Source organism: Hemitrygon akajei, chromosome 9, assembly GCF_048418815.1.
Source record: "Hemitrygon akajei chromosome 9, sHemAka1.3, whole genome shotgun sequence".
NCBI classification, from domain to species: domain Eukaryota; kingdom Metazoa; phylum Chordata; class Chondrichthyes; order Myliobatiformes; family Dasyatidae; genus Hemitrygon; species Hemitrygon akajei.
Window position 1 is genome coordinate 96,143,427 of NC_133132.1, and position 13,424 is coordinate 96,156,850.

The following is a 13,424-nucleotide window of genomic DNA, read 5'->3' on the forward strand; positions in this document are numbered from 1 at the left end:
TGGCTGGTGCAGTTCCACTATCTGACATGCAGTAAGTCTATGATGGTGATTGTGTCTGTTTGCTGCAGGAAGTGAATGCGGAGTTGCAGGATCAAAGCGAGGGTTTGGTCACACTAAATAAGTTGGCTGAAGAGCTTGGCAGGTGCACTACAGCTGAAGAACAGACACAGCTTCTCAACAAAGTCAACACTCTGTCAAAGAATTTTCGAGGATTGGAAGAGGCTACCAAAAAAAAGTGAGCTCCTGCCACTGAATTGTAGGGACTGAATACGTTTCATGTTGCCACAAAAACACATTGTTTATTATATCCAGATATATTCCTTAGACAGCGAGTTATGGCATTTTTGCAAATATGTGTGTTTGGGTGCCTCTGATTATGTGATAAACAGAAACCTGCAATCGTTACTTGGTCAGTTTCGTATCCAAACAAATGACTTTATTTGTAATCAAAGTCTACTTTACTAAAATATAAAAAAGTAGAAAATACTGAGGTCTCATAATAACTCAGAACCATTCACCATTACCTGTATGCCCTTGATAACGTTTATCACACAATCATCTCTCTCTCCTGCCCATTCCCTTTCCCTCTCTCTCCCTCTCCCTCCCCTTTCTCCCTCCCCTTCTCCCTCCCCATCTCTCTCTCCCCACTCTCTCCCGCACTTACTCCCCATTCTCTTCCCCTCTCCCCACCCTATCTGCCCACTCTCCCCCTCTCCCTCTCTCCCCCTCCCCTTGCCCTTCCTCCTCTTCCACTCTCTCCCCTCCCCTCCCCTTTCCCCCTCTTTCACCTCTCCCTCTCTCCCACTCTTGCCCCTCTCCCTATCTCCCCCACTCTTTCCCCTCTCCCTCTCTCCCCTTCTTTCTCTCCCCTCTTCCCTATTTCTTCTCCCTCTCTCACCCCTCTGCAACACCAGACTAACTTTCTACATCTGTTCGATATGTGTTTTTGTTCCTTCTTTGTTTTCCGTTTTCACTTTCGCTCTCTTTTTCTTCTGTTCTCTCACACACAGTCAATTTGAGCACCTGTCATGCATCTCCATTTGTCCTGATCCCTGCAGCCTCACCCTCTTTAATCCTTTTTTTAGCTCTCTATCTGTGTTGCTTTCAACCTTTCTCCTTGCCTTCCACACCCTTCCCCCCCCAAAAATGAGTAGAACATCATTGTGGAACGATGAGGTGAATATTCCTTCTCTGCCAAATATCTTATACACTTGGCCAGAGTGTGACTTTTCACAAAACATCAGCTGGTTCCAATGTTGTTGGTGAGAAGTTGCAGCAAAGGTTCACCAGACTGACTCCTTCCATTGTTTTATGAGGAAATATTAAGCAATTTGGGTTAATATTTCTTGGATTTGAAAGAGTGAGAAGTGATCTCATTGAAAAGTGTGAAATACTTAAGGAGTTTGAGGGAAGTGATGTTTTCCTTGGCTGAGGCATCTAGAGGCAGGGGTCATAGCCACAAAACAAGGGCTCATTTTAGCCACTCAGGATAAAATTGGGAACAAATTTCTTCACAAAGGGAATGCTGACTCTTTGGAATTTTTGCCCAAGAGGCTCTGTTATTGAGTGCATCAGAATTTTTTCGATACTAACGCAACCAAGAAAGATGGGGTTACTGATTTTTGGCTGCAAAACAACAAATTTCATGTCAAATAGGACAGTGATAATAAATTTGATTCTGAATGGCAAAGCAAACATGGGAAGCTGAATGACTTCATAGTTCACCCCACCCACCCAGGACATACTCTCTTCTCTCCCTTCCCATCAGGGAGAAGATGCTGAAAGCATATGCCACCATGCTCAAGGACAGCTTCTACCCTACTGTTATCAGATGCTTAAATGATCCTCTTGTATGATAAAATGGATTCTTGACTTCACAATCTGCCTTGTTATGATCTTGCACCTTATTGTCTACCTGTTGAAGGGGCTTTTCAATTCCTTTTGCCTTATAATTGTATTTTTATTGTACATATTTCTGATCTCTAAGATACTCACATTTCCTCTTCTCATTTCTTTCTGACTGTAACCTTTTCACATTTCTCCTTTGAATGCTCATACTGGAAGACATTTTCTTTAATTTTTTTACACCGTTTTTCTGTCCGACTCTATTTCCATGCTAAGGACACCTCTGACCACACTATCTCTCCCTGTCATGACTACCAGTACTGTTGCTTTCATGTCAGCAGAGAACACATGAGAATGGAACTGAGTATCACTGTCACCCCCAGCAGATGAGCTGAAGATGGTGGCAGGCAGTTGGATATTCATTAGTTAGAGGTTGGTGTCTCCATGATGGTTGGTTGACTTTAGGGTGATTGAATGCTGAGAAATCTTTTGGAAGTTTATTTCTAGTGATATTATGTCAATATCTGTTGATCCTAGTTGCATAGCTCTAGGGTTTGAATGGTTCATGACACCCTTGAACTCTTCAGTTGTGAATCAATAATAATTGGACACTACAGTCCTACACCTGTTCATTATCAACTAGGTACCCCTGTTCATTCGGTTATTTTTTTTCTGTTTTGTTTGCAGAGAGGAAGATTTATTATGTTGTCAACTTCAGACAGACCAATTTAAAAGCTTGGTAAAATCATTTGGAAAGTGGGTAGAAGGAATAAACAGCAGGATTCCAGTTATTGACTCAAGCCTTTCAATAGAAACTCTTCAAGGACATGTGTCTGATGTTAAGGTGAGTAATTTCAGGTTACTAAATACTTCTGGGTAAATTCCAATTGAATCTGACTGAAGGGCATTTGAACTCTTTGTATGTGAAAGTATTTTCAAATTCCATTTCTATTAGGACTATGATTAGTTTGTAGGCACTGTCTCGTTTTGCTGGGCTTTGTACTTAAGTGGAAATAGTGTCTCCCCATCTGCCCAAACACTTCTTAATAGGTTTGTAAACTATGGTCAATGGTAAAATGTTCCAGAAATGTTGCAAAACTAAATTTGAGAACAAATCACCAGTTAGGTTCAGAGAAAGTCTTAAAGATGGTGTGTGTGAAGGAGGCATTCCAGAACTTGGGCACAGAATCGTAAAGGCATATCTACCAGTAACAGAGGTGTTCAAGGAACCCAATGCAGAAATCCTGCCCTTTGGAACATTGACTTCTGGAGAGTATAATGGTTAATGTCCATAATTTCCAAATAAATAAACCATTTAATAGTGGGATTAAGGAGTCTCCGTGTACACTTGTATTCTATTTCCTTTGACAATGTAGCTGAGCCGCAGTCTAGCTGAATTTGATACTGGAGGTCGCATCAGGAGCCAGTGATGCCTTTGGTGCTCATGATGAGCCCACTGGTAGTTTTAAAATGTAAATGTGTGCAGAGTAAAAATCACTTCCGAAATATTCACACAAAATCAATGACGTGTTTCAATATACCCATCAGCATTTTAAATGCAGGGGACCTTTTGTGGAAGCTGATATGGGTAATATATCTAAAGCAGATGAATTTGCAGGTCTGTCAGAAAAGGGTAGGGGTAGGAATGCACGGAAGCAAAAAGCCTTCCAGTGCTGTGATACTTTAGCCAAGGTTTCCAGTTTCCAAAGTATGTCACAATTCCATTGCTTTCCTCTATAATGAAGCAGTATACTAGACACTAGGATATTAATATAGTACAACATTAGCTTCTTCCCTGGTCCTCATTTCTCTTCAAAGATCATTAAGGAAAATAATGGGGAAAGCTTGCTCTGGGATGGTCATTGTGAATTGTTAGCTTTGAAGAAACCGTGGGGTGGAAGCAAGGCTGCCCCAGCACATCTCGGTCTGTTAGCCATTGACACAAATGACCCATTTCACTGTATGTTTTGATGTACGTGTGACAAAAAAAGCTGATCTGTAATTCTTAACTTTTGGTTTAATTCTTCACTGATCGTCCTTACTTGAGATGATCAGAGACTCAGGCTTTCGTTTCTCACTTTTTTTTTTTACACAAGATAATAGTAACCGTAGAATGTTAAAAAGTGTGCGATGTTGTATTTTATTCAGGTCATGTGTGATGAGTGGGCTGAGAAAGCTTCTGAGGTTCAGGAAATTAATCAGAAAGGGTCGGCGTTATGTCACTTGATCAGTGTGCTGGTTTCTTCAGCCACTTCAAGACCAGCAGTCAAGTCAGGTAAGGTACTGACTTTTAGAACATAGAACACCTCAGCACAGTACAGACTCTTCAGCCCATGGTGTTGTGCCGACCTTTTAATCTCCTCTAAGATCAATCTAACCTTTCCCTCCTACATTTTTCTATCATCATGTGCTTATCTTAAATGCCCCTGATGTATCTGCCTATAACACAACCCCCAGCATGGCATTCCATGCACCCACCTGCTTCTGTGTAAAAAAAAAATATATATATCTTTTGCACTCCCCCATATACTTTCATCTAATCTCCCTAAATGTATTCCCCCTTGCGTTAGCCTTATCCATACTGGGAAAAAGGCTCTGGCTGTCCACTCTATGCCTGTTACCATTTTGTGTACCTCTATCAAGTTACCTCTCATCCTCCCTCAGTCCACAGAGAAAAGCTTCTATCTTGCTCAACATATCCTCATAAGCCAATGATTGCCTTTTTTTGCCTTGAGTATATTAAAACACCCTGAATGCATTTTAAAGTATTTAAACTACTTATTAGTTTGGTGACCAGGATAAAGATTGTGTGTTGGAACTTTCAGGTTCTTGTTCACATTTCAGCAGGCAGCTTAATGAGGTGCAGAACCGGTGATGCATGTAATGTTGTGAATGTATTGTTGCCATCCCAGCTTATAATGGGAATGCCTTCAGATCACTTCACCTCCATCTGGACTGATGTTCCACCATCTCTCGGTCAATACCAACGTGTTTAAATCAATTACGTTTCTAACCAAGATGCACATGATTTCTCCAGTGCAACTCTGATATGAAGCCTATATTGTACGGAGTTTTAATTTCATGGATTTGTAGCTAAATTGGTTGCTTCAGTTCAAATTAAAAATGTGTTAAGATTTTAATTAAATATAAAAAGGTCATCACTCTGTCACTAATATCCTGTAATTTAGCATAACATAGGAAAGCTTAATTCATCACAGTTTGGAGGAATGATTTTAGTTCTGCTTATGTTTTCTTGCCTTCATATTTAGACCATAAGACATAGGAGCAGAATTAGGCTATTTGGCCCATCGAGTCTGGTCTGTCATTCCATCATGGCTGATTTATTACTCCTCTCAACCCCATTCTCCAGTCTTTGATGCCCTGACTAATCAAGAGCCTATCGGTCTCCACTTTAAATATACCAATGATTTGGTCTCCACAGCTGTCTCCATAGGATCTGATTCAGGTCTACATGGGAGTCTTCTCTTGTCACAGTGTAATTAGTAAACTTAAAAGGATCAGAACCAGACTCTGAATCAGCATAGGGTTTATTATCACTGAAATTGTCATTGTCATGAAATTTGTTAATTTGCAGCAGTAATAAAATTGCAATATGCAAAAAATTACTATAAATGAAATAAGAAATAGAAAAATAGGTAGTGCAAGAAGACAGTAAAAAGTGAGTTAGTGTTCGTGGTCATTCAGAAATCTGATGGCAGAGGGGAAGAAGCTGTTTCTAAAATACTGAGTGTGGGGCTTCAGGCTTCTACATAAGGATGTGTCCTGGATGGTAAGTGTCCTTTATGGTGGATACTGCCACCCTGAGGCATCACCTACTGAAGATGTCCTCGATGGTGGGGGAGTTAGTGCTGGCTGAGGTACGCCTGCGATGATGTTTCCACATGTGATCTTCTTTTCTTTTGAAGGCTATTAAAATTTTTAAAATAATTAAAATAGACAATGAAGACACAACTTTCCTACACCTGACATGCTTTATTTTGTGTTTACTATAACTCAAGTAACAGGAATTCTTTACCTCAATGTACTGCTCTGCAGGTCCACAGGTGGTGAATGGTGGGGGAGAAGTCTCTGATGTCTGTGATTCCAAAGGTAAGGAAACCATTTTTAAGTAACACAATTATGATCCAGTTTTGTAACAAAACAAAGTACAGCCAAACTATATTATTTTGGAAAGCTTCCATGGTGCCAGACTGAACTCTTAGTATTCAAGCACACTTTTAATTGACTTATTTCTAGATGTTATACAGTAGAATAATAAATAATTTAGTGAACCCTGTAAGTTTCTAGAGAGCACAGGAGACTGAGGTAAGTGAGTGTCAAGGGAGAACAGGAACTGGGGCGCCAATCTGTTAAAGAGATCATGGGAAGCAGGACTCTGATGTGTTAATGGGTGCATTGCAATCAACAGCCAGTGAGCCAGATTCCAAACCATCGGAGCCAGACAGCAGGTTATTGAAGTTCTGCTGTAGTGGAAGTTTTGGCAGAATTTGCAGTTGTAGCTATTATACCGCACAGTCCATATAACTCACACACAACATATCAAGTAATAGTACCACAAATAAATGATCAAATAATAAAATATTTTCCGGAAGATTGACATTTAGCATAAGGTGCATTTCCCACACAAGTTAAAAAAATAAACAGTATAACACTACTTGTGCTTCATATGTGATGAGACCTGGGTGGTGGCAGAGAGTTCCGTAGTGTCAGTCTGGAGAAAGAAGCCATTTCCCATCCTAACAGTATTTGTCCTTATGCTGCAGTATCTTCTGATGGTGGAGGGGGAGGGGCAAAGAGATTGTGGAATGGATGGGAGGGATCCTTGAAAATGCTAAGGGCCTTTCATGTGCAACATTCCTGATAAAAAATCTCGGATAGGTGGAAGAGAGACCCCAATGTGGAGTTCTTTGTGGTGGGTTTGATAACATTCTTTGTGGTGGGTTAATTGGTGTTCAAAAGATTACATCACCATTGGTGTGGTGGTTGCTGCGTGACTGAAGCCTTATTGGGTTGTTCTTGCACAGCAAAAGAGATGATTGACCAATCAGCTTTGCAGGATGGTTGGTGACATCATCTGAATGAAGTCTGACCTCTCAATTCAGGATCAGCATCAGCATCAGGTTTATTGCTAGAGACATATGTCATGAAATTTGTTCTTTTGCAGCAGCAGTACAGGACAATGCAAAAAAATTACTATAAGTAAAATAAGAGATATAAAAATAAATAAGTAGTGCAAAAAGAGAGCAAAATGTTCAATAGTTCCATTTAATATCGGAGAAATGTATACAATGTACATCCTGAAATTTTTGTTCTTCACAGACGTTCATGAAAACAAGAGTGCACCAAAGAATGAGTGACAGTAAAACACTAGAACCCCAAAACCCCCCTACTCCCTCCTCCCACACCCAAACAACAGCAAAACAATGACCCTCCTCTTCCTCCAACTACATCAGCACCCTCCACCCACCCACCAAGCAAGCAATGGCAAAGCCCCCAATAAATCTGCAGTACAACAAAAACTAATTCGACATACCACAGGCTCTCTCTCCCCGATAAAGGGAGAAAAGGTGTGCCCTTCCACAGCGAGAGGGGAGACATAACTAATCAACTCACTGATATATGCTGTTATAAGTCTGTCACGCTGTTTTTTTCCAAGTTCTCCACTTGGAGAATCAGCAAGAATCTTTCTCCCTCTGGCGCGAGAGAGAGAGAAAGCGTGATTCGGGGAGTACAAAGCATCCAACAGCTGATCCACTGTTCCCAATGTTCCGTTTTCTCCTGCAACGTTTCAGTTGGTGGCACCAGCTTAGAATCAGCCCGTTCACGGGACCGCAAAATCCCAGAACCCCGAAGGCGTGCTCATCTTCCAGACCATGTCCTTGGGATATCAAAAAGCAGCTGGTCTTGAGACCCCTGTGAGCGGGTCCCACCACCATATAGAACCGAAGTCTGGATCTAACTCCAGGTCAAGGTCTTCAACAGAATCCCAACCACCCTGAAAAGGGAAAAAGAGAGTCACCAAAGGTAGAAATTCAGCTGATTTTGTAAATGGACACGAAGGAGTCGCCATTGAGCACCATCATAACTCCTCCTTCAACTCTGAATTACTGTGAGGTAGTGTTCATGGTCCATTCAGAAATCTGAAGGAGGAGGGGAGGAAGCATTGAGTGTGTGCCTTCAGGTTCCTGTTCTTCCTAACACTTCTGTGTCCAGTGAACATGCAGTTTACTCCCACATGCTTCCCAGTGGATAGAGAGCGGAACAGGATCTTCTAGTCCACTGAGCCATACTACCCAGCAACACAACAATTTAACCCTCACCTAATCACAGGACAATTTACAATAGCCTTGTTACACTTTTGGACTCTGGGAGGTAACCAGAGCACCCTGGAGGAAACTCATACAAACTTGCTTCCAGAGGGTGCTGGAATGAAACTCCGAATTCCAACACCCCGAGTTGTAACAATGTCGCACCACCCTCTACACTACTGTGGCATGGATGTCCAGTATCATGTCTGAGCTGTTAGTGGAAGGTTAAGTATTTCTCAGCATGTGTTGTCGGAGTGCTCTCCACTTCAGAACCTCTTTTTACAGCCACTCGATGAAGCCTCTGTGTAAAATTATCAAATACAAAAGCGAATACCTCACACAATGCATCTCCTGCTCAGCACTGCACCTATGGATTCAGCAATAGGTTACTACCAAGCTGGTCCTGAACCAATAATTTTCAGAGTCTGAAGTGGGTGAATTACTTGCTGACTAATAGAAGAAATAGGCAGTGTGATCAGAACTGGGGGTCAGTATTCCTCGGCTCACCTCACTCTCAAACTTTACTGACTTGATAGAGAGGTACAAGCTGATAAAAGGCATAGATAGAGGGGATGGCCTTCTTCCCAGGGCAAAAAATGGCTTTTACGAGGGGCTATAATTTAAAGTCAATTGGAGGAAAGTATGGGGGAGATGTCAGAAGTAGTTTTTTCACACTGAGAGTGGTAGGTGGGTGACACTTGCTGCCAGGAATGATGGTAGAGACAGGTACACGGGGGGCATTAAGGGATTCTTAAAAAGGAACATGGATGAAAGAAAACTGGAAGGAGATGTAAGAGGAAAGGGTTGGATTGATCTTAGAGTAGATTAAAAGGTGAACACAACATTGTGGACCAAAATGGCTGCAGGCTGTTGTGTGAGGTGGACTCTCCTATTTGCTCCAATTAAATGGGTCTGTGGAAATATTGATGCTATTTGATTTATTCCTTTTTCCAAACCACGTCTGATGTAATGAGTAAATCCATGTCCATCTATTCATCTGTTACAGCCTTGATTTTAAAAGCTGGACAATGTATTAACCTGCAGAAGATGTAATTCTAACAGGGAATAAAAGAAACCTGTGACATCAGCAAAGACCAACACTATAGTTCATTCAAAATTCAGTTCCAGATAATAAATTGCTTTAATATTTTCCAAACCCAGCCAGCTACATCATGGGTACTAGCCTCCCCACCATTAAGGACATCTTCAAAAGGCAATGCCTGCCTCAAAAAGGCAGCATCCATAATTAAGGATCCCATTACTGAAGATGCACACTCATCGTTATAGTAACATCTCCATCATCAATTTCTGAATAGACAATGAACCCATGAACTCTACCTCACTATTTTTGCACCAGTTATATTTTCTTAATATGAATATTTCTTATTGTAATTTATAGGTTTTTAATGTACTGCCCTGTACTGTTGCTGGAAAATAACACATTTTACACCATAGAGTACTGTGAAAATGTCTTGGCATTTCAAAGGTGCTTTCAAAAATAATGCAATTTGAAGTTTCTCAATATCAAAAAAATATAAAGAGCAATAAACAGTAAAAAAAAATATCTAATCAGTATTTGGTGTGAACACCCTTTGCCTTTAAGACTGCATCAGTTCTCGTAGGTACACTGTCGAGCAATTTTATAAGAAACTTGGCTGGTAGTTTGTTCCAAGCATCTTGGAGAACCTGCCACAGTTCTTCTGCAGACTTTGGCTGTCTCACTTGCTCTTTTTCTCTCCAAGTAATCCCAGATAGGCTCGATGATATTGAGATCAGGGCTCTGTGGAAGCCATACCATCTGTAACCATATAAAAAAAATCTAGGGTGCCTAAGAATTTTGCACAGTACTGTATATCAGCAATGATAAACTTGATTCTAATTCTGATTCCAAAAATAGGAGTCACAGTAAATCTTAGGCCCACTCAGTTGTAGAAATGAAAAATACAATTGACTTTCCAAAATGTTTTGAGTTGAAATTCATAAATTAGACCTTACTCACTTGTTGTATGTGTAAAAGAGGGAAATATCTGTCTGATATTTAAATTAATGCATTTGCCTTACAAGTGTATCTCATCAATTAGTTGAAATATTTTTCCTCTCTGTAGAGATGAGCGCTATCCAACAAGATGTTGCAGATGTGAAACATCAGTATGAAGAGGTGGGGGCCTTGCTGAAGAGCAAGGAAAGTCAGCTAGATTCTATGCTGGCTCAGAGGCAGCACACCCAGGAGGAAGCCTCATTGGTCAGCGACTGGCTGGAATTGATGGATAAGAGAGCTGCATGCTGGGATACATTGCCAACAGAGAATGAAGCTGTAAAAGAAGAAATTGAGCAACACAAGGTGTGTATTAATGCTGATGTTTATTATTTCAGGCTAACTATGTTAAGGAATGGTCAAGTGGAGAGGGTCCAGAAAAGTTCACTAAAATGATCCCAGGAATGAAAGGGTTAATGGATGAGGAGCATTTGATGGTTCTGGGCCTGTACTCGCTGGAGCTTAGAAGAATGAGAGGAGGATCTTATCGAAACCTATCAAATGTTGATAGGTCTGGAGAGAATGGATGTACAGAGGATGTTTCCAACAGAGGGGGAGACTAGGACTAGAAAGCACGTCCTCAGAATACAAGGACATCCCTTTAGAAAAAAGATGAGAAGGAATATTTTAGCCAGAGGGTGGAAAATCTCTGGAATTCATTGCCATAGACAGCTGTGGAGGCCAAGTCATATTTAAAGCAGAGAATGATAGGTTCTTGATTAGTAAAGGTGTCTGTCAGATGTTACTGGTAGAAGACAGGAGAATGGGGTTGAGCGGGATAGTAAATCAACCATGATGGATTGGTGGAGCAGACTCGATGAGCCAAATGGCCTAATTCTGTTCCTATGTCTTGTGTTATGGGAAGAAGGCAGGAGAATGAGGTTGAGAGGGTTCCAGTAGTGGCATTAGTAGAAGACAGACTTGCAAAACATAAACCCAATGCTGGTTGAAAAAAAGCCCTGCCTACTTTTTGAAGAGTGAATTCAAACCCATTAATATGAACAAAGGTTTTTGTCCAGAGACATAAGTACAGATCTTATTGAATCCTGCAACTCCTCACAGGAATTTGGGAAAACCCGACTGATACTTTGCCTGAGAGAAAAGAGATTCTTGTATTTGTCTGCAGATACACTGGGTAAATAATTGTGTCTAATGGTTTGCAGGGAGACAGAGATGAGAACACTGTGACCCTCCATTTTCTTCATGTTCGCTAATGTTTAGGCTTGGCTTCTTTCTGATAAGAATTATTTATCTGTCCAATAAATTACATCACTTTGATGAAAATATCTGAAGTATATTTAAGACTAACTATAGAAAGTTTAAAAATAGAGAAGTTTTTTTTTCAGGTCTTAATACTATATGAAAATTGTTGAGCCATTGGAAATTGAGGGGGAATTGAACAGTAAACATTTCATTACTTTGCCTTTCAAGATTTTGTGGACTATAAGATGTAGGAGCAGTATTAGGTCATCCAGCCCAATGACTCTGCTCCACATTGGACAATTGAATCGTATTTTCCAAAAAAAGTTTCTCATTCCACAATATAATTAATAGTTATATCTATATTTATTGCTTACTACCTGTCCCATCCTAATGGTTAGGGTTTATGTCTAATACAACTGTCTATTACAAATGTCTATTAACAGAGTTAATTGAAAATGCCTGATAAAGAGGCATCCTTTGCTGGATAAACCCTTACCTATATCCTTGTGCTCCCTCGCTGCAGGTGCTTGAAGCTGAATTGAAACAAAACAGTGACAGAGTTGAGCAAGCGAAAAAGAAACTGACTTTGCTGCTGCAGGAGAATCCAGACTCACCAGAAGCTGGGAAATGGAGGAAGATGCTGGATTATATAAGTAATCTTCCAATCTCTCTATTGAATGAATACATAGTAATAGTTAGACTTCAATATTACCTCTTTAATGTTTCTTTGACAATCTGAATGTTTTGATGTTTTGTTGAACAATTGGAATTTACTATTATTTTTAGATAAAATGAATAAATGTATCATCCTTTCCCCTTAAAAACTGGAATATAGTAAAACAACTTGGTCAAATCTCATTTCATCCATTTAGCCATTCCTTTGAAAGGCCTAGATAGAGTGGACATGGAGAAGATGCTTCCTATGGTGGGGGAGTCTAGGACCAGAGAACACAGCCTCAGGATAAAAGGACATCCCTTTAGAACTGAGCTGAGAAGGAATTTCTTCACTCTGAAGGTGGTGAATCTATGAAATTCATTGCCACAGACATCTTTGGAGGCCAAGTCATTGGGTATATTTAATGTGGAGGTTGATAGATTGTTGCTTAGTAAGGGTGTCGGAAATTACTGGGAGAAGACAGGAGAATGCATTGAGAGGAAAAATAAAACAGCCATAATAGATTGGCAGAGCAGACTCAATGGGCCAAAAGATGAATTCTGCTCTGATACGTTATGGTCTTCTGGTCAATTGTAGCTTATCCACTATATTCACCCCTTTAATTTATAACCATCAGTGGCACATATGACATAGGAAGAAAAAGGGAGGAGGTCCTGAAAAAAAAGGGGGTTAGGAAGGAAGCTGAGAAGCTAGAAGTCAAAGGTAGTAATCTTTGGATTGCTGCCTGTGCCACGCGACAATGAGGATAGGAATAGAATGAGGTGGCAGATGAATGTGTGGCTGAACAATTGGAGCGGAGGACAGGGATTCAGATTTCTGGATAATTGGGACCTCTTCTGGGATAGGTGTGACCTGTACAAAAGGAATGGGTTGCACTTGAACCCAAGGGGATCAATATTCTTGTGGGCAGATTTACTAGAGCTGTTGGGAGTGGTTTAAACAAATACGGTAGAGGGGTGGGAACCAGGATGATAGAGCTGAGGATGAGCCAGCAGGTTTACAAGGAGATGATGGGTGTACCATGAATGTAAGGAAGGTCGCACCAATGATTGGACACAAATGCAGACAGAGCAAAGAGTTAAATTGCACTACAGAGGTAAAATTCAAAAGGCAAAGAATGCAGGACTGAAGCTGTTGTATTTAAATGCACGTACCATTTGCAATAAGGTGGACGGACTTGTGGCACAATTAGAGATTGGTCAGTATGACATTGTGGGCATCACTGAAAGAAGGCCATAGTTGGGAGTTTGAGAAAGGACAGGCAGGAAGGCATAGGTGGTGGTGTGGCTCTGTTGGTAAGAGATGGAATTACATCTTTAGAAAGAGGTGACATAGC

At 40.7% G+C, this 13,424-nt stretch overlaps 1 protein-coding gene across 6 annotated transcripts in view; it reads left to right on the plus strand.

Moving 5' to 3' along the window:
• The window catches only part of dst (dystonin), a 579,575-nt gene that overhangs the window by 369,051 nt on the left and 197,100 nt on the right, over positions 1–13,424 (plus strand). For all 6 annotated transcript variants that reach the window (XM_073056532.1, XM_073056533.1, XM_073056534.1 and 3 more), the window contains 6 exons: positions 69–235; positions 2,533–2,689; positions 3,994–4,120; positions 5,902–5,955; positions 10,280–10,515; positions 11,936–12,065. In XM_073056532.1, coding sequence (XP_072912633.1) covers positions 69–235; positions 2,533–2,689; positions 3,994–4,120; positions 5,902–5,955; positions 10,280–10,515; positions 11,936–12,065 — 871 coding nt within the window. The remainder of the gene's footprint in view (positions 1–68; positions 236–2,532; positions 2,690–3,993; positions 4,121–5,901; positions 5,956–10,279; positions 10,516–11,935; positions 12,066–13,424) is intronic.